This window comes from Nicotiana sylvestris, chromosome 1 (genome assembly GCF_000393655.2).
Source record: "Nicotiana sylvestris chromosome 1, ASM39365v2, whole genome shotgun sequence".
In the NCBI taxonomy this organism is placed as follows: domain Eukaryota; kingdom Viridiplantae; phylum Streptophyta; class Magnoliopsida; order Solanales; family Solanaceae; genus Nicotiana; species Nicotiana sylvestris.
Genome location: NC_091057.1, coordinates 129,644,578 through 129,671,490, shown reverse-complemented (window position 1 = coordinate 129,671,490; position 26,913 = coordinate 129,644,578). Strand labels below are relative to the sequence as shown.

Genomic DNA, 26,913 nt, shown 5'->3' with positions numbered 1-26,913 from the left:
GATTACTTGGTACAAGTATACATGCCTTTGCCATTAAGGGCTCAATTATTCTATATGGACACGGTTCATTTGATCATTTGGCCCGGTACATTATTTTCCTATCAAGACCCCATTTGGCATATCTTGGCTTCTCCGAGTATGTGACCTTCTAGGGGGATGCCCCCCAGTATTCGAAGTTGATTTCAAAAGAAGCCTTGAATACTTGTTGAGTCTTCCTTAGGTAGCACATGGATGTTGCCTCATTAAAAACCTTGTTGGAAAAACCCTTCTTGGGATAAAAACCCGGTCGAAGGAAAAGAGTGCAACGCATGCTTTTGAAACCTAAGGCCTTAGAGTTGGAAAGTGCTTCGGCGTTTCGATCGGATACCTGCATTCAGGTTAGCGTAGAATGTAACTGAAAGAAAAAGGAGACGACCATACCTTAGTGTGGAATGTGCCAGTGGAGTTTTGAGCCCTGATATGTTTCAGTTGTTTGTGATGAGGACGCGGTATGGTCCTCTGCTTTGTTTAGTCGGGGGTAGCCGAGAGTGTAGCTTGTTATTGCTATTTTACTATTTGCTTATCCTTCGACTCCTTCGAAGGTGGAGGTACCAGTGTCGGCACCACATCGTGCACCGCGAACATTTCTTTTGCCGCATGTTGTTCCCCATAGACGGTTTTAATCCCATCCTTTGTTGGGAATTTCATCATTTTATGGAGGGTGGATGGTACTTCTCTTATGCAGTGTATCCATGGCCTTCCGAGCAAGGCGTTGTACCTCATGTCTCCTTCGATGACATGGAATTTGGCATTTTGGGTTGTGTCGGCCACGTTAACTGGGAGGGTGATTTCCCCTTTCGTTGTTTCGCTTGCCATGTTGAATCTGTTGAGGACTCGAGAGGTGGGTACGATTTGGTCAAGCAGTCTGAGCTGCTCTACCACCCTCGACCTGATAATGTTGGCCGAGCTACCTGGATCCACAATTACACGTTTAATTTGAAATGTATTTACAAGAAAAGAGATTGCCAGTGTGTTGTTGTGAGGATGAGACACGGTCTTGATGTCCTCATCACTGAATGTGAGGGTGTCCTCGGGTATGTAACCCCGAGTTTTCTTTTCTCTGGTGATGGATATTTTTGTTCGTCTCATCACGGGCTCCTGTGGGGCATCGATGCCTCCCAAGATCATGTGGATGACATGTTGTGGCTCATTTGTTTCGTTCTTCTTGGCCGCCTCTCTTTTTCGGAACTAATTTTTGGCCCGGTCACTGAGGAATTCTCGAATGTGACCTTTACTGAGTAGTCAGGATACTTCTTCTTGGAGTTGGTGGCAATCCTCAGTATGATTGTCGTGTGTGTTATAAAACTCACACACTATGTTATGATTTCTTTGCGAAGGATATGATTGCACATACCTGGGCCACCTGTGTCTTTAATTTTATTAATGGCGAACACGATGTCTGATACGTCGACATTGAAGTTGTATTCCAACAAGCGAGGTGCCTCCGTTGGCCCTGTGTGCCTATCGAATCCAGCTCTGTTGACGAGTCCCTGAGGATTCTGCCTCAGTCCATCCTACAATCATTGTGGGGTATGTTATGCCTTGGGGAGTTTCTCCTGTCTTCGGTGTATGGTGGTACCTTTCTTTGTTTGGCTTTGGCTCCTTTTTCAGAAGCCTTCTTGGGTATACCGAGCCCGAGGGGGCTCCTAGTTGGTTGTCCTCGACCCTAATTTTTGATTGATGTCGGTTGTGAACGTCCAACCAGGTCACGGTGGGATATTCAACCAGATTCTATTTCAGCTGCTTCGAAACCACCGAGCTTCGTTGATTCAGACCTTGAGTGAAGGCCTCAACTGTCCAGTCGTTGGAGACTGGTGGTAGTTCCATTCGTTCCATTTGAAAGCGAGATACGAATTCTCGCAGTATCTCATTCTCCCTCTACTTGATCTTGAAGACGACGGATTTCCTTGTTGCTACTTTGATGGCACCAGCATGTGCCCTAACGAAAGAACTTGCCAGCATGAAAAAATAATCTATTGAGTTTGGGGCCAGGTTGTGATACCATCATTGCCCCTGTCAAAATCGTTTCTCCAAACTTCTTCAGTAAGACGGACTCGATATTGTCGTCCTTTAGGTTATTGCCCCTCACTGCACAAGCGTAAGTGGTAACGTGCTCATTGGGGTCAGAGGTTCCATTGTACATCGGAAGCTCGGGCATTCTGAACTTCTTTGGAATGGGTTTTGGGGCCACTTCTTGCGGGAACGGCTTTTGTACAAACTTCTTTGAATCAACACCTTTCAGGATCAGGGGTGCGCCCAGAATTTGGTCGACCCTGGAGTTGTAGGTCTCGACCTTCTTGTCGTTGGCTTCTATCTTCTTCTCGCCCGATTTGATCCTCCTCATGAGGACCTCGAGCATCTTTACGATGGTAGGGTCGACTGCCTACCCGTTGTTGCTTGATCTCTCCGGTACCTGCTTGGTTGGGGGAGCCGTCCCCGATGCTACCGTGCTGGGAGTTTTCTGGTGACTTTGCAGCTGAGCAATAGACATCTGTTGTGCCTGCAACATTTCAAAGATAATGTGAAGGCTAACCTCTCATTCTTCCCTAGCTGAGGTTTTTTGAGCTTCTTGTTGGTCTCCTTGGTGCGCGCTCCTGTTAGTGTGGGAGCTTATATCGACGTGTTGGGTGTCGCGTGAGATCGCGTCCACGGGAATCGGTTCCGGTGTGTTCTCAGGGTTCCGTAGTGGTATACCAACACATTGGACGTCCATACCATTCTCTCCATGGTTTTCAAGATTGTTGTTCACCCAGTCAGACATTTTGACCTGAAATCAAAGATCTTGGGCAAGAAAAAGTGTGAAAGATAACCTATGTTGTGAAGTAAAACTAGCAAGAAAATAATCACTATTATTTTTAGCCCCACGGTGGGCACCAAACTGTTTACCGTGAAAATGGTAATAACAATTAAATTTGATATTGTGGTTCTAAAAATATGTGATCTATTTTTATGCTAGTTGTTAGGGCAATAGATGCTAAGTGAGGTACTTGGAATCAAGATATGAGCATAAAATGAGATGTTAATCAAACCGAATGGCTGCCGATCGGGGCCTCGAGCTTGTTTATTCGGGGCCTCGGGGTCGAGTCTAATGGCCAGCTTAGAGTGATGGAGGGTAGTCGATGGACGACTAACAATTATAATAAAATCAATAAAGGCTCTTTATGGCCAATGATAAGCAATAAATGAAGAACAATAAATACAACACAATGTATATGAGCAATACATGAAGTAACGAGACCAAGAGAGTATGTTAGAGAGTAGAGATAATGTTCTTGAGTATTTAGTATTGAGCATCAGGTGTTTGCAAAGTGACAAGGATCCCCTTTATATATGAGGGAAATCCTAACATAGTACAAAAAGTATTAATTACAAAGATATGAAGATGGTACAGCTAGTTAATGCCTTGATTCTTTTTTGGACTAGTCCACTAGACTTTGTCAGCCCTATTTACGTGCCTTGGGAACTCCCCACTTTCTCTCTATAACCGTCGTTCTATACTGCTCTGAGGTCGAGCATCGATGGCCCTCGAGGGATAAAACTCAATTGTGGTCTCTAGCCTTCGAGACAAGCTTTTGATGCATCGTAATGACAAAAAATTGGACCCTTCAATTTTACCGTATATAGAGACGTACCTGGGTGTTGCTCATGTGTATTTGCTGGCTTTGATGTGGTGGTAGGATTCCCCTTAGGTGCTATCCGTGGTGGTAATGTACGAGATGTTGTGTCCACGTTGTGTGTATGTTGGTGTCGCTCTAGTTGGTTGTTGGATCTTCGAGGAAAGACTACAATTTTCCATTCTGAGTCGGTTTGTGGATTGTCATGTCTAGGCGTTGGAGTATTGGAAAAGGTTGATGAGTGGTATGGTAGTATGATATTTAGAGGGGTGTGTACTGAACTATGGGGACAAACAGTTCGTGTGTGACCTAGTCTTCCACAACCAATACAAAGCATGTTTAAACCTTCATATAGTATTTGTTGACGGTGTGTACAAATGAAGACATGGGACTTTAATGGTTGCTCTAGTGGTACTTTTATGCAAATTCTTGCATAACGACCACGATAAGTAGCCGAGGTGCATGTATTAATTTTTAATAGCTTGCCTAGTTTGTTTCCTACCTTTTGAAGTATTTCATGATCATAGAATTTTGTTGGAAGCTCAAGGAGTCGAGTTCAAATTGTTGTATATGTGAGATGCGTTGTTGATGCTAGGAATTTAGGCCCCCATCTTCTTACTAAAAGGAAGATGTTTAATACAAATCATGGTCCATTGTGCAGTGCTTTGTTCATATTTTCCTCTTTTTGGTATTTGACTAAGAAGAATTCATTTCCTAGATCAACGAGGGAGAGGGATTCAGTAGGTTTCCACATAGTTTGCAACTTTTGCTTGAGAGATAAGTGACCCACTTTTCATCCATGAATTTTAGTACACAACTCCTTCTTCAGTCTTTTAGTTTAATTTCAAAATCCCTAAATTAAAAATACCTCTCCATAAAAAACTCTCTAGCGCTAAGTCTTCCACAAATCACCAAACTACCAACCTTTTTGCAAACTAAGGTCACATATTTTTCCATTTTTTGTCAATCTTACTGTTTCTTTTGTTATTTACTTTTTTTCTTTGATTTGTGAAGTTGGATTGAAATATTATTAATTATTTGAATGTTTAAAATTTATTTCGATAGTCAAGAACGGAGGAAGTGTTATAATCGGCATCGACAAGCTTTAAATCTCGTCTTCAGTTCTTCAAAATTGGTATTGCTCTTCACTTCTTTATGTTCTCAGAGTAATGTCATTCTTGCCAATGTTACCCTATCCATATTTGCTTGAATTTTTTATTTTAAAAGTACTGAAACTATTGATGGCTTGCTGCTGCACTTCTTAAAAAATGACAGTAACTTTCTTATTCCCAAATAGTTGCCCAATACTTGTAACTTACAATTCTTCTAATTGTAAACTTGTGATTTTTGTGATTGTGATTATGATTGATTTGTACTTTTATAATTTTTTTGGATTCAGGTTAAATGAATTGTAAAAAATTAATTTTGTAGGAAAGGTAATCCTAACATTGAAATGGATAAATTTCTCATCAAGCTAAATGATGGCCAACCAAGTTCTAGTTTTAGTCAGCTATTTGTGAGTTCACAAATAAATCCGAAAGTTCAAAGGGAAACACATCCTTCCCCACTTTTAATAGTGGATAATGTACTTGATTTGGAATCTCTTGAAGTGGATCCCAAAAAAAAGATTGCCTATTTCAAATTATGGTCCTAATATTCGAGATGAAGTGAGGAGATATTACATGCAAATGGGTCCTTGTAAACTAATAGGCCATGTCTTTCCTAAAACTAAGTTTGGGAACAAAATACGTCAATTTAGTCCCACTTGGTTCAAAGGACCATATTCTCAATGGTTGGAGTATTGCATTAAAGCTGATGTTGCATTTTGTTTGTGTTGCTATTTATTCAAGAACGAACTTGAAAGTCGTGGTAATGGGGGAGATGCATTTACAAAAGACGATTTTAGAGGTTGTAACAAAGGTGTGGAAAGACATAAGGCATATGTTGGTGAAGTGAATAGTATCCATCATAAGTGTTTTAATAGGATGCAAGATTTGATAAATCAACGTCAATCGATTCTGTCTTCTTTTGACAAGCAAAGCGAAAAAGTAAAAAGTGATTATCGTATGCACTTAAAAGCTTCAATAGGTGTGGCAAGGTTTCTCTTAAGATCGATATTTTCACTTCATGGACATGATGAAAGTGAATATTCTAAATATAAAGGCCCTTTTCTTGAACTTTTGGAATTACATGGGGATATGCATATGGATGTGAAAAAAGTAATATTACGCATGCTCCACAAAATGATATGATAATTTGTCCGATAATTCAAAAAGATATTGTGGAAGCTTGTGCTAAAGAAACAACTAAAGCTATTATTGAAGACTTTGGTAGTGATTTTTTTGGAATATTAGTTGATGAATCAAAATACATCTCACATAAAGAGCAAATGGCCCTAATTTTGAGATATGTCAACAAAAGTGGAATGATTATAGAGCGATTCTTGGGTATTGTTCATGTGAGTGACACATCTTCCCAACCATTATAAAAAGAGATTTATTCTTTTCTTTTGAAGCATTTATTAAGTTCATCCAAGATACATGGACAGGGTTATGATGGTACTAGTAATATGCAAGGGGAAAAAATGGCCTCAAGTCTTTGATTTTGAAAGATACCCCGTCTGCATATTCTATTCATTGTTTTGCTCATCAATTGCAACTAGCACTTGTATATCTTTATAAAAAGTATTCGGATGTGAATAATTTTGTATGTTGTCATTAATGTTTTGAATACTATTGCAGCTTCTTTTAAGGGTAGGGATTCACTTCGGCAATATCAATTGGACAAATTGAAAGAGTTGATTAAAGTTGGAGAAGTTCTTATCGGGAAATGTTTGAATCAAGAACGAGGCCTCCAACAACCAAGTGATACTCGTTGGGGGTCTCATTATAAGACCTTGGACAATTTCATAATTTTATTTTCTTCAATTGTTAATATGCTTAAAGATATGAAACGTGAGTGTCTATATCATCTTGAAAGATTTGGCGCACAAAATTTTTTGATCATGATTCAAGAATTTGCATTTGTGTGTATGTCGCACTTGATGTTTAAGGTGTTTCTATTGACAAATAAATTGAACAAAGTTCCACAAAAAACGATCAAGATATCGTTAGTGCTATGGGAATGCTTGACCTTGAAAAGAGGAATGGGACTCTTTGATGGAGGAGGTTTGCTCATTTTGTAGTAAAAATGACATTGCAATTCCCAACATGGATGAAGACTATATTATTGGAAAGTTGAAACATAAGAGATCCGAAGTTTCATATCTACATCACTTCGTGTGAAAGTATTTTATGTTGTTATTGATTTGGAATTTCAAGAGCTTAATAGCCGTTTTGATGTAGTGACTAGTGACTTACTCCTTGGTATGACAAGTTTGAGTCCGGTTGAATCATTAGTAAATTTTGACAAGAACAAGATAATGAAATTGTCCAAGTATTATCCAAGTGAATTTGATGAAAACAAGCTTCTGGAACTTGGTTTTCAACTCGATAGCTTCATTGTCTATGCTCAAGAGTGTGATAGAAAGTTTCTTAACTTGAAAGGAATTATAGATCTTGATAGAGTGATGGTTGAGACAAAATTTGATCAGACTTGTACACATGTATATTTACTTATGAAGTTGACTTTGATTATACATGTTGCTACCGCAAGAGTGGAAAGAACATTCTCATAGTTGAAGTACATCAAAAATGATCTACGCAATAGGATGGATGAAGATTTTTTAAATAATTGTTTAGTTTGCTATATAAAGCGTGGTATATTTAAGATTATAAGTAATGATACTATTATTGATCATTTTCAAAGTGTGAAGACTCGTCAAGGACAATTATAAGGTGAATGATGCCTTTTTTGTGTGAATAAAGTATTAATTATAGTTTTCCCATGAACTTGTTGTCATCGTAAAATTATACTTGTTGTTCTTGAACTTGTTGTCCCTATAATCAGACCAACGTCTATAAAAAAAAATAATGATGCACCTATTTTCTTGAAATCCTGGATACGCCTCTGTATGAGATGTGTTTTTGAGAGTAATGTGAAATGATTTAGTAATTTGGCAATAAGAAAAGTTGAAAGTTAGGGGTTAACTAATAAGTGAAATATGACCCAATTTCTCTTTTAATTTTCTTAAGAATTTAGAATGTCGTCATGTGGACACTTGGTTGGTGTACGCTCTTTTTTGTTTCATGCATGAATGGGATTTGAAAGGTTTGTCACCTTTAGAAAAATTTGAAAGGATTTAAGTTAATGCCATTGGAAGTGCAACCTGTTGCGGCAAATTAATGACCTTTTTATAAGGTTAAAGATGACATTTATCATGAAACTTTATCTGTAATTATTGTATGAAATGATTTTATAAATAATATTGTAAAAAATCTCAACATTTTTGTTGTTCGTCTTCTTTGATGGCTCGATTCTCTCTCAGTGCATGATAAGCTAACGTGCGCCAACCATGGGTTAGAGGGCTCGTGTTACATCTCAGAAGGCCTTAATGGCACAGGCTTCATTGCAAGTTCAAAAATGAAAAGGTAAACGCAATTCACAGAGAAAAGGGAAGTAATGGTGGAGAATTCAGAGATGGAAGAAACCCTAGAACTCGAAGTAACAGGGGAAAAACAAGGAAGGTCGCCGATTCTCAGCACAAATGACAACCAGACGAAGAAATTTGCAGGTTCTACCTCAAATTCTTGCCCATTTGTTAACAGTGTTGATAATTTTGTTGAACCGAGTAAGAAAACTATAACAATGAGAACTCGCTGCGTAAAATCACACAGGAGAAATGGAATGCTATATTGCAATCTACTGTGTGTCATGACCCAAAATCCGTTAAAGGTTGTGATGGCGCCGGACACCACTCTCCGGCAAGCCAACACTAAATAGTTAAATAAATTCTCATTTTAATATTCCCGAAATCATAAATTTCCTTCAATTTAACTAATAAAAGAAAACTTTACAGAATAATAATAACGTTTTCCAATTTCAATACTAAATATCTCATAATCATCCTAGAACCCGATGTCACAAGTGCATGAGCATTTACGAGGAGATAAAATAAAATACAATAACTATCCGGAATACAAAATTGGACAGAAAAGAAAATACAAATACTCTGAAGGAGACTCTGCTGGTTGCGGATCGTACATAAGATGCAGCTCACCTAAATCCCCGTGTCAACCATGCTGCTGCACCCACTAGGTCACTAGCTATACATGTTCCTATACAACAAAATGTACAGCAAGTGTAGTATGAGTATGAAAATAACGCGTACCCAGTAAGTATCCAGTCTAATCTCGAAGAAGCAGTGACGAGAGGTCGACTCTGACACTTACTATGGCCAACTATAATATATCAATAATATGACAAATCATGGGTTTTATAAAATGACTATAAACTCAATAACATGAAGCAGGTAAACAATTCTTTTTTGTTTGCAGGAGATTTTCAAATTTATTTTCATATTTTAGCAATTTATATCTCCGGTCAATGAGGCCACATCAATCATTAATAATCCCAAAACAATCAATCAAGTCATGCGCAAATCATGCCAAAGTCGTACAGCCCAATCTAACATAATATTTAACTATGCACTGCCGGAGGGTCGAACAACGCGAATCATAGATGCATCTATTTACTACTGAGGCGTTCGGCCCGATCGACAAATAGTAATTTATTTTCAAAGGAAAACACAAATTTCATATTTACAGTCAAGTATTCCATTAAATCTTTCAAGTAAGTGAATTTAACCTTTTACACTTCGTTTATCAAGTTCCGACGACTTAAGTAATTGAATTAGCAAGTAAGGGCGCAAACATTTCAAGTAAAGCATGATACTAGTCTTAAACTACCCGGACAATAACATAATAGTAGAACGGACTCTCGCCACCTCATACGTAGGTAGCCCCCACAAATAGGTACACCCATTTATTTAATTCACCTATGGGGTTAATTCCCTCTTATAAGGTTAGAAAGGAGACTTACCTCGCTCCGAAGTCCCATAATCGGCTCCCAAGCCCTTCAGACGACTCAAACCGATGCCTAACACTCCAAAAATAGTCAATACTTATGCAAACCCATTAATATATACTCAAATACTTATTATAATCCTATTTACAATAATTTCCAGCTCTGCTTGAAAAGTCGATAAAATCACCCTCGGGCCTACGTGCCCGGATTTCAAAAAAAATTGAAGATAAACTTTACCCATAACTCCACGAACTCAAAGATATAATTTGTTTTCAATTCCATGCCCAAATTCGTAGTCAAAATTCAAAAATACCAATATTTAGGTTTTCTTCAAAATTCCAAATTCTCTACAATTTTTCATGTCTAAATCCATATATAAACCTTGTATTTAACTCAAAACTAGTAGAAATCACTTACCTCTTGATGATGATGGAACCCCCCTCAAAATGCTCTCAAAAATCACCTATGACCAAGTGGGAAATGGGCTAAGTCTCGGAATAAAAAGCCATTGGCTTAGACGCAGATGTCGCATATTTGCGACATCGCATTTGTGACAAAAATCCCTGCTCAGGTTGCATTTGCGACTAGGATCTTCTCAAATGCGAAGAGGACAGCCATCGCAAAAGCGATAATTACTTCGCAAATGCAATCTTTCCCTCAGTAGCCCATGTTCACAAATACGAACCTTACCTTCGCAAATGGGATGGTCGCATTTGCGACCAATACATCGCAAATGCGATCACACCAGACCAGCAATCTAATTTCTTCACCAAACACTCCGAAGCTACTCCGAAACTCACCCGAGCCCTTGGGCTCCAAACCAAATACACACACAAGTCTAGAAACATAACACTAACATACTCAAGGCCTTAAATCTAATCAAACAACGTCGAATTCGTGAATCGCACCCTAATTCAAGCTTAATAAACTTTAGAACTTCAAAGTTCTACATTCGATGCCGAAACCTATCAAATCACGTCCGATTGACCTCAAATTTTGCACACAAGTCACATTCGACATTATGGACTTACTCCAACTTCCAAAATTAAAACCCGACCCCGATATCAAAAAGTCCACTTCCGGTCAAACTTCTCAAAAAATCTTCAAATTTCTAACTTTCGCCAAACGACTCCAAAATGACCTAGGGACCCCCCAAATCCACTTTCAGATGCGCCCCTAATACCAAAACCACAATACGGATCTATTTTCAGACTCGGAATCCCAACGGACATCGATAACATAAAAATACACCTCTACCCCAAATTCATAAAATTCTTCCAAAATGCTAACTGCCACAATAGGCGCTGAAGCGCTCCCGGGTCATCCAAAATGCAATTCGAACATACGCCCAAGTTTGAAATTGTCATACGAACCTACTGGAACCTTCAAATCCCAATTTCGAGATTTTTTACTCAAAAATCTAACCTTAGTCAATTCTTCTAACTTAAAGCTTTCAAAATGAGAATTTTCTTTCCAAATCAAGTCCAAACTTCCCGAAATTCAATTCCGACCACGCGTACAAGTCATAATACCTGAAGTGAAGCTGCTCATTGCCTCAAACTGTTGAATGACATGCTAGAGATCAAAATGATCGGTCGATTTGTTACACTATGGGTCCTACTACTCCATCGTCTAGCGGTAAGAAATCATGGGCAGATGTGGTAAAGGAGGAAGATAAGGGAAATACAGCTAGGAAGGCTTCAATTTGGCATGATTTTGATATGGCAAAAATTTTAACCTCAGGCTTCAAATTAGAATATGTTCCCCTGTCACTTACAATGAGACTTCCATTGTTGAAATTGATTTGCAAGATATCAGCTCTGAGATTACCTACTGGAGGGATTCTGTTGTGTACTATGAATTAGGGGCACACCCTCCATTCAATGTTATGCAAGGATATATTTAGAAGTTGTGGAATAAGCATAGGATAAACAAAATTTCGATGATGAAGAATGGAATAATTTTGGTAAGGTTTGATAGTGCATAGGAGAAGAAGGTTGTTATTAAGGGATGGATATACCACTTTGATAATAAACCCTTTATAGTGAAGGCCTGGACCCTGATATAGATTTTACCAGAAAGGAACTTCAAACAGTTCCAATTTGGATAAAATTCCCAGGGTTAGATTTCAAATATTGGAGTCCAAAGGGGCTAAGTAAAATTGGTAGTCTTGTGGGCAAACCACAGTTGGTAGATCAAAGTACTGAGAAGAAACTAGGCCTCAATTATGCTAGAATGCTAATTGAGGTTAGTATGGATGCCAGTCTGCCTGAGACTGTACTGTTTAGGAATGAAAAAGGGGTTCTCATGAGGCAAAGTGTGCAATGTGAATGGAAGTCGATCCTCTGCAAATATTTCCACAAATATGGTCACTCTGAAGGGGATTGCAGGAAGAAACAATGGGCTAAACCAGAGGTTAGAGTGTTGAATCCAGTTATTAGAGATTCAATAGGGAAACATGAGGTCGGTAAGGCTTAGGACCAGAAACAAGGAGGTAAAGAGGCACAACAAAACTCTGAGGGTATCCAGAAATGTGTTACTAATAGAGCATCTCCACAAGCTACAAAGGAGACCACCCTTAGGAACATAGTCAATACTGGAGATACTCACATTCAGCCAACCAAGATGAACCAAACACCAACGCAAGGTCATAAAATAATGCACCAATAGAATCAAGGTATAAGAGGAAGAACGTGGATCACTCTGCTAAATAGCAACAAAGGGAAACAATCAACTACTCACTCAGTTGAGAGCCCTAATTCCTTCTAGATTTTGAACAATGCAGAAATTGGTAAGTCTAATTCAGCCGAGTCAGAGTCAAGTGCGAGAGATAAATCATTTCTCCATCAAGGGAATGGTTAATATTCTCTATGGGAAAGTTAGGGGACTAAATTTCCAAGCTTATGTGTAATAATGTGAGGTCGACCTTAATTGGTCTATTAGAAACTAAAATAAAGAGGAATAAGATAGATAGTATTACTAATAAGTTGTTTGAAGGTTGGCATAGGCTAACTAATTTGGATTCACATTATAATGGAAGGATTGTATTGGTATGGAGGCCTGAATTCTACAGAGTATCTCCTATTAATATCAGTTCCCAGACTATCACTTGTGAGGTAGTTTACATTCCTCTCCAACTGGAATTCCTTATCTCTGTAGTATATGTTTTTAACACCAAAGAGGATAGGAGAGATCTCTAGAATAACTTAGTTAGCATAAGCTCGGGTTGTTCCAAACCATGGCTGGTTGTAGGTGATTTCAATTCTGTTCTCTATCTAGAGGATCGAATAGGAGGAAGTCCTGTTGGTTGGTCTGAAATAGAAGATTTTCAAAATTATGTTGATACTTTTGGGCTGATCATACATCCTCATCAGGGTAACAAGTACATTTGGAATGACAAAGAGAGTGATCAAAGAGTGTTCTAAAAAATTGACTGGATCTTTATCAATGATTTTTGGTTAGACTCCATGCCTTCATGCGAGGCTACATTTATTCCTGAGGGCATAAGTGATCATTGTCCTGCAAAATTCACTATAGCTAATAAGAAATAGATGAGAAGGAGATCATTTGCTCACTGTAATTCATGGGATCAAAACACCCAGTTCCTTGATGTTGTAAAAGTTGGATGGGATGTCCAAGTAGAAGGATATTTGATGTTTCAAGTGACTACGAGACTGAAAAGTTTGAAAAAGAGTTTGAAAACCTTGAATAAATAGTTTTTCAGCAATATAGAAACAAAATCAAGAGAAGATAGACATGTTTTGCTCATTGCTCAGAACCAACTACAGGCTAACCCTGCTAATATTGTGCTCCAGCAAATTGAAAGGGAGAAATACCTGAAATTCAGGCAGAGCTCTTACATAAATGAGATGTTTCTTCAGCAAAGGGCCAAGGTTACATGGATCAAGCTGGGGGATGACAACTCAAAGTATTTCTACTCAGTCACTAAGCATAAAAGGCTAAAGCAATGTACTACACAACTGAAGGATGACTAGGGAGTTTGGCAGAATGATCCTGATGTCATTGCCAATTTGTTTGTCAAGTAATATGAGGATCTTTTTAGGCAAAAAGTTAATTCTAGAGTTAAAGCATTCCTTAGTTTCCTACACCAAGGACCACTATTATCTGAGACTCATCAAACAGAATTATTGAGGGATTATACTGGTAAGGATATCAAGACAACTCTCTTCAATATTGATAGTAATAAGATCTCCGGACCTGAAGGATTTAGCAGCGGTTTCTTCAAGTCTGTCTGGAGCATTGTGGGGGGGAAGACATCTCAAATGCCATTTTGCAATTCTTCCAGAATGGGATGCTATTAAAATAGCTGAACACTTCTAACATTGCTCTGATTCCTAAGGTTGGTGATCCTAAATATGCCTCACAGTTCCTACCAATCTCATGCTGCAATGTATTGTATAAAATTATCTCAAAGATGATTTGTGTCAGGTTGAAGAAGGTCATTAGTGTTATAGTGGAAGAAAATCAAGCAGAATTTGTATAGGGAACGTCACTGGTCCACAATGTTCTAATTTGCCATGATTTCTAAGGCATTATAATAAAAAAAAACCTCTCCTAGATGTTTAATGAAAATAGACCTTAGGAAGGCCTATGATATGGTCAGTTGGAAGTTCTTGCAAGAGGTCTTATTGGGATACAGATTTCCTCCTGAGTTTGTGCAACTGGTTATGACTTGTGTGACTTTCCTTACTTTACAGTTAAGGTAAATAGAGAATGCCATGGTTTTTTTGCTGGTAAAAAGGGTCTGAGCCAAGGAGACCCTATGTCACCCCTCCTATTTGTGTTGGTTATGGAGTATTTAACAAGGCTACTAAAATCTATGAGTGCTTTACTAGACTTTATATTCCACCTTATGTGTAAGCACCATCAACTTACACATTTAGTGTTTGCAGATGACCTTATGATTTTTTGAAAAGCAGATACAAAATTAGTTAAAATAGTCATGGAAGCTCTAAATCACTTCAGCCAGGCTTCAAGGCTTGTAGCCAATATGGAGAAGTCTAGCCTCTTTATGGCAGGGGTGGATGAACCCACTAAAGAGGCTCTTCTACAGCAAACAGATTTTTCACAAGGTCAATTTCCCATGAGATATCTTGTACTACCCCTTTCCCCAAAGAAATGGAACAAGATAGATTGCAAGATTCTAGTTGATAAGATTACAAGCAAAATCAATACTGGTTACTCAAGGAAGCTTTCCTATGTAGGTCGGCTACAAGTTTTAAATGTTGTTGTATTTTCTATATACAATTTTTGGCGGACAGTCTTTATCTTGCCTCAGAGTGTTATGAAAGAAACTGATAGAAGATGTAAAGGCTATCTTTGTGGGACAATGAACAGAAGAGGAAGATCATTCTAGTGGCCTGGGCATCTGTATGCTTGCCTAAGAGCAATAGAGGTCTTAGTATAAAGGGCTGCAGGAACTGGAATTTAGCATCTGTTGGCAAATTGTTGTGGCAACTAGTGGTAAATAAAGACTCATTATGGGTAAAATGGGTCCATGAAATCTATATAAAGCAAGCTCCTTCCACATGGGAACGCAAGCCCCCTCAAGATTGCAGTTGGTACTGAAAGAAGTTAAACTCTATAAAGGATATCATGCGAACATGGTACTCCTAGGAGAGGTATGCCTTAACTATTAGAGGGGAATACTCTATCAGCAGGAGCTATATGGCCCTTGTGGGAGGGTCCATGGGAACCTGGATATTGCTACTTTGATATGGAACAATGTTACTTAACCAAAGCACAGATTTATTGTGTGGTTGGTTATTAAGTATAGGTTTTCACTCAGGAGAGAGTTGCTCACCTGCACATTCAAGTGGAGAATGCTAACAGTTGCTTATGCAATTCAGGTATTATGGAAACTCCTCAGCACTTATTTGGAGAGTGTCCCTAGTTTAAAACTGTTAGGGAGGCCATGCTACTATGGGTAGGTATTCAAATGCAGCCTGGTACTATCAGACAAGTGTTCACAAGTATCAGACGGAAACATTGGAAGTGTATACAAAAAGAGATTGTTGCGGTCATTTGGTGTGCTCTAGTTTACCATACATGGAGAGCTCAAAATTGGAAGTTATTCAGAGGATTAAATGTACATATATAGATGGTGGTGACTCAGATCAAGAAAGAACTAGCTGATAGACTAACTTTACCTTACCTGTACAAGAAGTTATATAGATGTAGAAGACTCATGCAAAGATTACAAATGTAATTAGCTGCTCTTTTTGATTTTGGAGGTCTAAGATTAGGTGCTCTTTCATTTGTAAATTGTTCTTTGGTTATCAATGATAATGTTACAGTGTTACCAAAAAAAAAAAATAGTGTATAAAAATTAATTATATTGTTCCTATACTTCTTAGTTGTTTGGAAGGGGGTGTGGGCCTGATGGCCGATCTGGAGGAACCTAAAAGGAAGAAGAAGAAAAAAAAGAAATTTTACCTCCTATAGTAAACTATTACACTCTATTTATTATAAATCAAAATAATTTCAAGATATTATTATTTATAGCTACCTTTTCTATTTTATAGCAAAATAGGTATTTATTTTATACCCTACCATTGAGGCATGAAATAGCCCGTTATCTCTCTCTCTCTCTCTCTCTCTCTCTCTCTCTCTCTATATATATATATATATATATCACCAAGATTTTCAATACGCTTTATTCTCCCTCAAATCTATCTCCTTTTCCATCAAGGCAGCCGTCGTAGCAGCCATTTTTGGTGGCGATGGTAGACTTTCTGAAGCGAAGAGAATAGATTTAAAACGAAGAGGGAGTAGGCGAACAAATCTGGTCATGTCTACGGATTGAGCCTTTGGAAATCTGAACCAGAGTCGCAGGAGAAGATTTGAGGGTCAGATTTTTGTTTGTCTCTATTTTTAGTTTTAATATAATGTATGCAATATTTTGCTTGGCCGAAAAACACCATCTCCGGCGAACTTTCTTCTCTTCTTTGCTATTAAGTCACATACAATGATACAAACACATTGTATTTATGTACAAATACACTCAAATACATTATATTTTTTGTATAAATACACTATATTTTCCCCTGTATTTATGTATTCTGAATGTTTGTATTTTTTGAATGCAGCTGAATATCAATATTTTGTGATTTTTTGTTGTTTGAATACAACCAATTTGAATATGGTAAATTGAATACAATATATAATAGTGAATAATGAATATAGGTGAACTGAATACATTGTACACAGTCGAATTGAATAGAACAGTATACACCATATTTCTTAATTTTTTGTTGTTTGAATACAACTGAATTCAATATAGTAAAATTGAATACAATTCAATATTGCGCTTTCCGTTATTAAACACCAGTAATCACAATTTTTAGGCGGATTACCTCACTGTATTTATAAATACATTCGCGTGAATACGTGGAATACATAATTAAACAGCTGTAATCCCTGTTTTTTAGGCGGATTACCTCACTGTATTTACAAATACAGTCGCGCCAATACATGGTATACAAAATTAAACAGTTGTAATTCCTATTTTTTAGGCGGATTAACTCGTTGTATTTATAAACAGAGTCCCGCAAATACATGAAATATAACACAATAGCAACGAAATTTTATAGAATTGATTTGAGTTAAATTAGGAGCGATACACGCTAATTGATTCTCTTTCCGTTATTAAACAGTTGGACTCCCTACTTATTAGGTGAATTTTGCGACTGTATTCATGAATATAGTGGCGCGAATACGGCGAATATAGTCCGGTAGCAACGAAATATTAGATATAGGAAGTAAATATGTATATGGTAGCTATAGGAAGTTAATAGCCGCTAAACCATAGTGGTTTCTGAAAATCCTCTAAATGAATGTGAAAAATGGGCTTTCAACACAATTGTCGGTCGGCCAAAAATAATTGCAGCTAATAGCTAAATACATAAAAATGTGCACTATGTTTATCCATTAAGTAAATAAACCTTTCGCAATCCCCCTTTTGGGTTTTGTCCATTAAGTTAAGAAGTTCTACAGAAAGAGAATATAAAAGAAACCACCAAAATCTAGCTAGGTGTTATAATAATATTGCTTCACATTCGACGGTGGCTACTTCATATGGCTCATACTGTGACTTATTCCTTCTTTGCACAGTGTTGCCTTAATTCCTACTCCGAGCGCTAGGCCTAGAAATGGATTTAAACTACTACTGTGGTACACTTTAGTTTGATTATTCTTCAATTCCAAGAAAGAATCAGGTTGAATGAATAATACTTGCATGGATATATGGAGGTCCATTTGAATTCTAGTCTCCAGAAGAAAAGCATAATTTCCACATAATATAAAAAGAATCAGTCAATGGGATTCCCTAAAGCCACCATTCAATATAAACCTTACACATCCCTTCACTTACAAAAGTTCGCAAGTATGGCTTACTATTATTAGTAAAATAAAATTTCTCGAAATAGTAATTAACCTTTGATAACGTTGTTGTGATTGCAACAGTGAAAATCATAACTTGAAGAAAAAATTAAGGGTGGTCAAGATCGTACCGAATTAGCAGTTGCCTACTTGCAAGTCGCTATTGGCACTCGCGACTTATAATCGCAATTTCGATTTGCGCCTAATAAATTGCAATTAACATTAATTTATTCATAGACTTAAAATCGCAATTACCATTACCGACTTATACACGACGTATGTTATGAACGACGACTTATAGTTCGCAGTTATTATCTGTCATGCTCAAAACAGCTAAGTTAAAATAGGCCATGTTCAAACTCAAATAGAGTTGTATTAGGTTAAACATGTATTAAGTAACATGCCATAACTTAACTTTTCCAATTCGTGAATACAACTTCTCAAATAATTTCTTGTTGCTGAGCCAAAAGATTTCTCCCCATTTCTGTATCCATTTATATAATTATCTCATTCTTTACATTTAGCATTAAGCTAGAAAATTGAGATAGTGGATTGAGAATATAATTTACTCATTGTGCTAAACTCTTTCATTCCTTTAATTTCTAGTCCAAAACGGCGGGTAATTGGATTCATCAATCGACGTGACATGTCTTAATTATGTAATTGACGCATCTCCTGGGACAAGTTGGATGCATTAAAGTAGTATAATTTTAACACCATTGAGAAATTAATCATGCTAATGGAATATTTATAAGTTTTTTTCTTTTTTTCCTTAGTGACAAATAGCTAAGGCTACTGGAATAAGGTTCTGAACTGAACGTCATTTGACCGTTTCACTCGCACTGATGAATTAAGAGGAATGTGAACGTTGGAGAAGGACTAATGATATTTTGTAAAGTGAAGACTGGAATATTAAAATATAATACTATTGGATTAGCTAAGCAATTTTAATATCATCTTAATTCTTACGAATCCTCAAATATCCTCACCCTAATCAGACTCCTATTTTTTATTTTTTAAAAAGAATAGAAATATCGTTGTCGTTCATTCCATGTCCATATATCTGAACATGACTTTGCCTACATATTTGCTATAATAATTTTAAAAATATTCTGCACTGAAACTGCTTTTCAAACGAAGAACCACTCAGTTGCCACTAACTTGTGAGACTGTCAATAATCAATTAAAGGAGTATATTATTTGGGGCATTGTATTGAATTTACAGGTATATGTATATTTTTTTAAACCTTTTTAAGCAAATGCAATCCTATCTGAAGCACCAGAGTGAAATTTATCATGTTTGTGTTGTATATGTAATGTGATAGCTCACTTAAAAGGTGGTATTCAAAGATTGAGAGATGCTAGACATCAGTACAAGAAATAAAGTTTCAGTGACAATATTATGTGGCGATCCCTTTAAGCCGTCACCAACAGTAGTGCTATATTATTTTTATTATTAGATTTTGTAGCGACTAAACTTACCATTAAAAGTAAACAAATGTGCCACAAAATAGATTTTAGGTAGGTCGCTACTCCAAAGAGCGACATATCATACTACTTTTGGTGACAACTAAAGGAGGGCCGCAACAAAACATTGTCGCTTAAAATCTTATTTCCTGTAGTACATATTCAAAGTTGGAAATAAAGTTGAAATTAATGGTAGATCGAGTTCATAATCAAAAATATTCTATACTCCCTATTCATCATTATCTCCTAAATTTGACAATAATGCATTGAATTCATGGTCAGATTATATATTTTGTGGAACGATATATACTGTAACACTTTATAAGTTTCCAAATTCCAATCACGTCCATAATTCATAAAACAAGCAATAGTAATGTCATGTTTGAAATATGTGATATCACAACAGAACCGAAATCCACATCCCATTTCTTCTTCTCTTATTAGCACTTTGATATGAAAGAGCAACTCTTGGATTTCTCTCGTACGTGTTACGTGCTTGCACAAGGAGTACTGCCAATTTCAATTAACCACATTCGCTTAATTTATCCTCTCTTTTTTTTTTTTTTTTTTTTACTGATACCATGAATTCTAAACAACCAAAAGAAAATAAATTTCTGATTGTTACAGGAAGAATTCTTGAAGAAAGGTCGATCGAGACGGTCAATGTAACAGCCATAAACGTATAGGGGCAAAAACTCACGTCTTACAAACTAGTAAGTGTCGATATATATTAGTACCACAAAGCAAAAATAAGGATTAAGCGTAGAGGATGAAAACCCATTACTAATTAATTGAATCTGGTTCAGAAATTAACAAGGACAAAAAAAACAAGGGCAAAAGGAAAAATCCAGAAAAGAAACTCCATGCAGAAGGGATTACATAACACGAAAAATAAATCTAAGGAAAAAAAGCATTAGGCCACATGCTAGTGTTGTGGTTATCATTAAAATTAGGAATAATCATCTCATCTCCATGTCCAAATCCAATCTGTTGTTCACTCGTGTTGTTATTCATCCAATCATTAAACCACTCTGTTTGTGTCCTCTGCATCCCCTCCAACCCTAATTCCACCACTGGCTTTTGCTCCACTGGCGGCGGAGCAACAGCCTGTGATACAAGAGCAGAAGAAGAAGAAGAGGAGGAAGCCCCTTTTTTAAATGCTTCAATCCTCTTATTAATCTCCTTCAAATTCTGATCAACAACCCAACCAAGATCATTCAAATCTCCCAAGTTCAAATTCTGCATCCCTTTTCCAGCCAAACACTGGTACATAACTTCAGTCATCTCCTTCTCTCTATTCTCCTTGCTTTGTTTCTTCAGCTGCTCGCTCGCTTTTGCAATCCTTTGTCTGATAAAACTCTCTTGATTCACCATCTTCTTGCTTTGTTCCATCTCTGGCATTCTCTTGAACTCCGCGAGCACGCGTTGAGCTCCCATGGTATTTGGCCATACCTCAGGTTGGTTTTCATAAGGGCTATAAATAATAGCACAAGCATCAATGCCACAAAGAGTGCTCAATTCACTCACCTTCTTCATCAGACCCTTCTTCCTTTTCTTGAATGTTGCTTTTCTTGCTGAGTCATTAGTTATGAAAGCTAACTTCACCTTTTTCCTTGTCATTTTCTTTCTTCCTTGGATGCAACAGATATGCAAACAAGGTGGAAGTATTTGGTAGATATGTGCTTGTTTTGACAAGAACTATTGGGATGTTTTTTGTTGCTTGGAATGGCAATGTTATATACAAAAATGAAGATGTTCTTTAATTAATATGGAAGATTTTGTATTTGTTTGCATAGCTGGAAGGAGACATTGATGACCCAAGATATTTGGAAAGAATTTAGTACTACCAAATATTTACATTAATTACATTTCATTTAACTAGAGAAATGCAATTTTTGTTTTTCCTGACTACTACAATATATGTGTTCTCAAGAAGAAAAAGATTAAACTTATAAATAATAATATTGGTAATAAGTTTTCTGCAACCATATATGATATTTATCAAGGAAGTCGTAATATAATAAGCTAGCTAAGTTTGTACAAACATAAAAGATTGAGTAACTTAGGGCGTTGTTGAACAATTGTTTTGTACTTCTTTTTATCAGAATTTAATTATTCTTTTTTTTTTTCCGGTTAAAAAGAGCTACTATATTATATAGTTAGGGGTGGCAAAATGATTAAAAGAAAACAGTTAACCACTCATACTATCCACTAGAAATAAATTGGATAATGAACTTTTTAAAAATGGGTCAAATATGGATAAGAACCGTATAACCAATGGATAACCAATAGTTATAACTTTTAAATTTGTAAAGCCTCATATTGGAAGTTTCTCAAGTTAGGGAGAATTAAGAATTCTCTCAAAAGTGATCATATGTAACAAGTCATGAATAATTATCCGTCGATTAACTCGTTTTTTATCCGTATTAAATGTGGGTCGGGTCGGATAATTTATCCTGTTTTTTCATTATCTGTTTTTACCCAAACCATATCCGACCCGCCCGTTTGTCACTCGTAGATAGAGTTAATATGCATCATTACAAAAGTAGGGGCAATTGATAGCCCTGATGTTCATACTACTACTGCGTCCGAATTATAGCGGCATAATCCTACTAAAAGAAATTCCTAATTTGTTTGCCTTTAATGCTTTCAAGAAGCAAACATAGGAAGAACTAACAAAATTGATTATCCTTCTTCAGCCGGTAAATGCTAGTTTTTTTTCCTTCACATTTAATCAATTAGTAGCACCTTTTCTTTTTTGGACGGACAGAAATAAAATCTGCATTATTTAATTTTAAAAAAGGTTTTTTCTACCCTTGAAATATCAAGAAAATCTTCAATATGGTTTTACAACAAAATACGATTAATAATAGCAAAATTTGCAAGATGAAATTTGTCTTTGACTTATCCATAGGCTTTAATATGATCAACAAAAGGTGCGATGTGTGTAACTTTCATACGTCTTACGGACCCTATGGTGCATGTAAACATTTTAATGCACGAGCTGTATAGAAGGTAACTTTGGTGAACTTTAAGATCAAATTATAACTGTTATTCTATGTGATCTCATGTAGTCATTAGATACATGGATAAAAATATAGTCAATCAATTTGGAAATTAATAGATAAATCATACATTACAGACACTACATTTCTTTCTCATTAGAGCCCACAATTTTATAGACAGACAATAAATTATAATTAATGTGCAAACTGACCAAGATATACATAGGCATGACCGAACATACATGAATCACATGCTGAAAACTGATTAACAAGTAAAATAGCGTAAAACTAATACTCACCCATTCCAATTTACATAATACTTCTTGCGTTTTAAGATCTTCAAAATATTTGACACCATTTTATTTTTATTCAACTTTCACAAACATCAATAATTTAAATTCATTAACTTATTTACAATTTAACTATATGATGTGACACGTTTCTCTCTTTTCGACTGCTACTTTCTTTTACCATCACTGATAAATTTACGGATAGTAACATATAAATTTCATACGACATATAATAAAATGTAGGGGTATTAACAACTAATTTTAACCCAAAAAAAAAAAACTTCAGTGGCCATACCCATATAAAATTGTTATAAAACTTAGCATCCAATAATTAAGGATACAAAAGAGCAATTTGAATACTATATAGATTATCATTAGAAACCATTGTCCTTGCCCCCCAAAAAGAAATAATCAAACCACAAAAGAGGTATGTTATATAAAAGTAAGTGCGACGGGTGATCTCTTGAATTATTCCTAAGCATGACCAATTAACCAACCAAAATAATAATTTGTTACTAATAAGATCTCAAGATGTTATTTTCTTCCTATCTCCTTTTAGCAGTCAAAACGGAGGAGAAACTATGCTTCAGCTTTTGCTTATGCTGTAAATACACTTGCCACAGGGTTCTAAATATCAGGGACATGAATAGTTGAAGTGCTTTTTACATTACAAACTTATATAATTAAGGGGCAACCTGTGCACGAAACATCCCGAATTCATACATTACACAACTTACATAACAGGATAAATTGGTTGAATTTCAAGTTATGATGCTTAAAGAACTACTACTATTTTAGACTGGGCCAGGCTCCCTTGTAAGATTGAGCACTTATGGGCCAAGTGACAACAGCGTCATGGGCTAGTTCAGTCTGGGCTATCTTTTTGTGATCAACTCTTTAAGTAAAAATGGCGTGTAGTAGCCACTAATTAAGGGTGTCTTTAATTTTTATCCACTAATTATAATGCTCAGCAAAAATAGCCACTACTAATAGAAAAAGACAATTTTACCCTTTCTTCCTCTCTTTCGCGTTGCATTTTCATCTGGAATACCCAAGGTGATTTCATGGTCGGCCTCCTCCATGCTTGGTCAACAACATCAATCCCTCAATCTCTTATCTGTGCACATCAATCCCTCAATCCCTTGTCTCTCTCTCTCTCCAAAAGAAAATGTCGGAACCCTCTTCATTTCACACACTGTTGCTGCTTCTCTCAAGCACAAACTTCAACTTCCAAAACCCAGAAACTTTATAATAAACCCATTGATGAATTGCAGTTCAGTTCGACTCACAACTATTGCCACTGCCACTAAGTGTAGTGGAAAAGTGAATAGATGGTCCCTTTATGGCATGAATGCTCTTGTAACTGGTGGCACTCGAGGCATTGGGTACTTTTTCATTTGCTAGTTCATGATTTATGTTCTGTTTCAAGATATTTATAGTCTTCAGTCCATCTACCATTAAAAGCAACTATTATGCATATTATTTCCATCCTACAAGTCAAGAGAATGGGAAACAAAGGACATACGTTATAAAGCAATCCTTGTAGAATTAAGAACAGGTGTACTGTAAGTGCAAGACCAAGATAAGGACTGCTTGTCCTTAACATTTAAACATGAAATTAAAAGTTAAGGACTTCCAGTCCTTAACTTTTGAACAATAAATTAAAACTTAAGGACTGTTTGTCCTTAACTTTTGAACCAGAAATTAAAACTTAAGGACTGCATGTCCTTAACTTTTGAACCAGAAATTAAAAGTTAAGGACTGCCTGTCCTTTAACATTTAAACATATAATTAAAGTTAAGGACTGCCAGTCCTTAACATTTATATATGGAATTAAAAGTTAAGGACTGTCAGTCCTTAACTTTTGAACCAGAAATTAAAAGCTAAGGACTGTCTGTCCTTTAACATTTAAACATGTAATTAAAGTTAAAGACTGCCAGTCCTTAACATTTAAACATGGAATTAAAAATTAAGGACTGTCAGTCCTTAACTTTTGAACAAGAAATTAAAAGCTAAGGACTGCATGTCCTTTAACATTTAAATATGGAATTAATAGTGCTAGTCCTTAACATTTAAACATGTATTTAAAAGTTAAGGACTGTCAGTCCTTAACATTTGAACCAGAAACTAAAACATACAATTTGAAACTCAAGCTACAGGACTTTGTATACAGAAGAACATCAACAAGCTACATTTGAACGACATTTTGTCCTTAAGTTTTTTTATTCAATTTGCAAAATTTTGTCCAAGAAGCCTGTTGCTTCCAAGGTAGGCCCAAGGCATATTTTTCAATAATTTTTCCGCCATTTTCAAAAAGTTCGTATAAAGCCCTAAAAAGACGACATTCCAGTTCAAAATTCACGCAGAAATCGTAGATTAACGCATCAATTTTATCTTCAGAAAAGGTTGATTTTTCTTCCGAACTATAATTTTTATTAGTTTACAGTCAATAGTGTTCTCAATTTTCATTTCAGTTTAGAATTTACGAATTCCCTTTTTGTGGACTCACTTTTTTGTGGTCTTGAAATTGCAGAGAGCGAGCCAATGAAAGTCAAGATTTTGCGTATCCTTTTGTGATTATTTCGCTGATTTGTAATGTTTAAATGAAGACTGCGGAAAAGATGTTGCTTTCATAGGAGCAGAATAAAGTGCAGTGAATTATAGCAACTGTTACTGAATCATTTCTGATATGAAAATACATTTTCTGTCTAAATATGTAATTAATGATTAAATGTTGCTTATCTTATGATCTTGGGTATTTAATATTATTAATTTTTGAATCTTTTGGAGAATGTGTAGCCATTGAACTGCTTAGGGATTACAAAGAAGCATTTTTACTAGTCCTTTGGTTTTTTGCTCTGAAAATCTACTTTAGTTTATATACTGTTCAATAGTTCACATTTTTTATGAGGTTTATAGGTGCATATTCCGATTTTCTTTACTAAATTGAGGGTAGCTTTATATTGCAAGTAGATTAGATGCTTTGGCACAACAACTGTACATAACTTTGTTGTGACTGTATATAACTTAAATCTGTATTTAGTGATTGTGGAAGAAATGTCAAAGTGAGGTTGAAAGTTAGTTTGATAAGTAAATCACAGTGTAATTTTTTGTATAATCAATTGAATTTGAATTCATAAAATTTAGAATAGGAATCATAAGAATCTGAAGAATCATCAAAATGGGAAGTAGACTAGTCGAGTTTGCTAGTGTAGAGTGTAGACTATAAGAGATTATTACAGAATAGCTCGAAGTTCAATTTCTGTTGCTCTTCCCCTATTCAGTCTGCTTGGAATGCAAAGAGCTGTACAATTTTAACTTTAGTTATGAATGAAGTTATGAAGACAGGAAAATAGAATTTAAACATCTGAAAATGCAGATACAAATTTAGCCAAATAGAACTTGTCATCGATCACTTCAGATAGCAACTTTGATTTCTTGCTTATTTACATAATCACATTTCCAAAAAATAAAAATCACCTTTGCCTTTCTTGTTATATACTCTGCAAGAGTACGCAATTGGAGCCGTTTTGGTATAGTAGATTGATATTGATTGGTGGTCAGGACTGAATACTAACATGAAATTTCCCTTAACCTGTTCTGTTGGGCGTGTTGTTGGGTTCGTGAATAGAGTATGTACTCTTCATGGCATGTAATAATTTTCGTACTTAAGACAGCATGGTGTGCTTACTTGTTACGTGTGTATTGCAGATGGCATGCAGTTGCTTCGTGGACATGGGACGCTCAGGATGAAACTTGTGGAATATGTAGGATGGCTTTTGATGGTTGTTGTCCTGATTGCAAACTCCCTGGTGATGATTGTCCACTAAGTAAGCCTGTTTATCTCTACTCAATACTTTCCTCAGTCATTTAAGCTGCTGAATTACCATTCTCGTGTAAACATGGTATATCTGCATATCCAGCGAGTTACCCAATTCTAATTTTGTACGTAGATAAAAGGTTCTGTTTTGTAGATTGCATATTTGTAGTGCCTTATTTGTCTGTACATTATCAAAAGCCCTACTGGATGACATAATTAGTTGTAGTTCATTTGATTTGGTATAAGACTTTGGAGCTTATATAGTAAAGGCGAATGAATTTAACCTATGGATGAGCTGTATAAGATGTTGTCTT

At 36.3% G+C, this 26,913-nt stretch overlaps 1 protein-coding gene and 1 non-coding gene across 2 annotated transcripts; one reads left to right on the top strand and one right to left on the bottom strand.

Annotated features, from left to right (window-relative positions):
* Nucleotides 1-20,376: 20,376 nt before the first annotated feature.
* Nucleotides 20,377-21,121, bottom strand: LOC104224487 (agamous-like MADS-box protein AGL80). Its single transcript, XM_009776160.2, has one exon. It carries the CDS (start codon nt 21,102-21,104, stop codon nt 20,382-20,384), a length of 723 nt encoding a protein of 240 aa, XP_009774462.1. The 5' UTR covers nt 21,105-21,121; the 3' UTR covers nt 20,377-20,381.
* A 3,850-nt stretch (nt 21,122-24,971) lies between these two features.
* LOC104224488 (uncharacterized) lies at nt 24,972-26,581 on the top strand. The gene is made up of 3 exons (XR_011402979.1): nt 24,972-25,184; nt 25,313-26,411; nt 26,491-26,581. It is a non-coding gene; the product is annotated as an uncharacterized protein (transcript).
* Nucleotides 26,582-26,913: the final 332 nt, after the last annotated feature.

Coding starts and splice junctions, on each gene's coding strand:
- LOC104224487 (XM_009776160.2), bottom strand. CDS start 21,104: ATGACAAGGAAAAAGGTGAAGTTAGCTTTCATAACTAATGACTCAGCA.